General features: G+C 45.6%; 2 protein-coding genes across 2 annotated transcripts in view; both read right to left on the bottom strand.

The window, feature by feature from the left end:
• Window positions 1-206, bottom strand: part of PPTG_23895 (hypothetical protein) — a gene marked incomplete at both ends in the record, with an annotated part of 577 nt that extends 371 nt beyond the window's left edge. The window contains one exon of the mRNA XM_008913755.1: window positions 45-206. Within this exon, the coding sequence (XP_008912003.1) occupies window positions 45-206 (162 nt within the window). The remainder of the gene's footprint in view (window positions 1-44) is intronic.
• A 309-nt stretch (window positions 207-515) lies between these two features.
• Window positions 516-905, bottom strand: PPTG_23894 (hypothetical protein; the record flags this gene model as incomplete). Its single annotated transcript, XM_008913754.1, has 1 exon — window positions 516-905. The coding sequence occupies one exon, from the start codon at window positions 903-905 to the stop codon at window positions 516-518; it is 390 nt and encodes a 129-aa protein (XP_008912002.1).
• Window positions 906-2,264: the final 1,359 nt, after the last annotated feature.

Raw genomic sequence — 2,264 nt, 5'->3', positions numbered from 1 at the left:
GGACGAGCTGTTCCACGTCGAGTGCGAACAACGGCGGCACATACGGGTTCGGGAGAGCGCCAACGAGACACGATGTCAGCCCAGACATTCTGTTCGCCTGGAATTTGCTCGATAGAGTAGATCAGACCGAGGTTGGTAGTTTGAAGAAATGGTTGGTCAAAGGTGTTGTCCGGTTGCGCGTTGATGTTCGAGTTTTGAGTCAGCATTGTTGTGAGAGACGAAAATTGTTGGGTAAGAAGTGGAGCGGTACGGACAGGGGTCATACTAGTGACGAGCAGCTCTATAAGATTAAAATTCAAGTTTGGCGTTGGAGCGGGTTGTTTCTGTCGACTCGTTCAGAATATGTAGGTTCCTGTGCAGTACCTGAAATTCTGTGATTGATCTTATGTTTTTTCCTGCTCGTTGCTGGCTTTTGGCTGCCCGTGGCGCTGGATCTAAAATTCTTACTTCGCCGTTTTCGGTATGGCCACACCGGGTAAGATGCGACCAAGTGAGGTAAAGCAACCTTGAAGTCTCTAGATGTAACTCGTACTTGAAAAGATATTGCGACTAGTCAACTCCTTCAAGAGCAGCTCTGTTGGAGTATCATGAACCAAGGCAGCTCGCCGATCCGAGTCTTTGTGGTTCGCGATATCCTTTGCTGTAATAGATGTTTCTGGGTGAGCTTGTCGAAATGTAGCAACCACTACCGCCGGAGAATTTCCAACCGCACTTGGGGATGCTATTAAATCTTTGGTAGTAAGGTCTCTCGACACCAGTTGCTCCCTATCACGGCGTCGATGCTCCGGGTGAATGGTTGGGTTTTCTGACGCAGGATGATTGTGATATTCGGACCGATCGAAGTGGACACATTTCCACGTTCCTATACTCTCATTTTTGTCCACTTCTTCAAGGTAAATTTTCATTGTACACCCCGTTTTACTTGTTCCGCGCTGTAGACGAACGCGGCCCTCCTCACGTAGTTAACGATTGTTCTGGGTGCAACCATGTTTGTCACACTTAAAACCTTGCTGCCAATCTTCGTTAAATTTGTTTTTCTTGCTGTAGCTTTTGAGAACATCAGTAATTTAATCTCGATTCCAAGGATGGAGACCGGCTTCTTGGTATGAGTCGAGAACGCGATCGGGGAGTGGTGGTATGCTGAAGTGAGGTGATGCAGTTGCAGGTTGTACCATAATAGCGAAATGATGTTGCTTAAGTAAGTGGTAGCAGTGGCTATTTTAAAAGTTGAATGTCCTGGACCAAATTTAGAACGACTATTTTGGAATTGCTCATTCTGTAATGGTACCTATTTTTGATTACTCTCTTTTGGGTCTGTCTGTGCCCATTCTCATGGTTATCACACCCTCGTACTCCGTAACCTCGTACTTCATAGATTTCCCACTCAAAGCCACAAACACTATATAAACAACTGTAGATTAGTGACTCCTTAAACATTATGTAGCACTAGCGATGATAACTTCCCACTGTCACCGGATTACGGCAAGCGATCAAGCTCGGACTCTGTTGAAGTCCAGTGCGACGATGCCGAGCTTCGATGACACCAATGGGAGCGTGGGGAGCCTGCCGCAGTGCCTATCAACATTAGTTTCTCTCATTAATAAACTTTCCTCTTTGGAAATACCTGGGTTTCGCGACAAAGCAAATGTATCAAGTACTGGAGACTTCACCATTGCTCTGTACAGAACAGGAAGTAAGGTATCTATTACGAAGAACCTTGACATCCCCAATCGTAATGGATCAACCACTGGTCTCATGCTAGGTGGCGTCTTAGTGACAGCCACATCTACTCAACTTAATGCTAGTAATGCGACTCCAGGCGATGCTGCCCCTAATAAAGTTTTATTCTTGATTCGAATCGCAACATTTCAAACATTAACTCTCTTAGCGCAACCACTCTTATTGATACTCTATCTACTGCAGCACAACCTAGTATTACTTCCATTGGTACTCTGATAAGTTTGACTGTACATGTAATGGTACTGGATAACACTAAGTCTATTAGTGGCATCAATGCGTTATCAGCTACTTCGCTAGCTGGTACACTATCCGCAGAAGCGCAACCGGGCATCACTTCACTTGGTACTCTTTCAACATTAAGTGTGACAAATGGCGTCACTGCCGCGACACTGACTGGAACTGTTCAAACAGCGAGTCAACCGCATGTGACGTCTTTGGGTAATCTTAGCTCTATCACAGTTGCTGGTAGTACAATCGGATCTGAATCAGCCTACCTATCAGGAGCAATAGTAGGAACTGCTGCT

Source organism: Phytophthora parasitica (assembly GCF_000247585.1).
Source record: "Phytophthora parasitica INRA-310 unplaced genomic scaffold supercont2.55, whole genome shotgun sequence".
NCBI classification, from domain to species: Eukaryota; Oomycota; class Peronosporomycetes; order Peronosporales; family Peronosporaceae; genus Phytophthora; species Phytophthora nicotianae.
The sequence above is the reverse complement of the archived record's forward strand: the minus strand, read 5'-3'. Positions and strand labels throughout refer to the sequence as shown.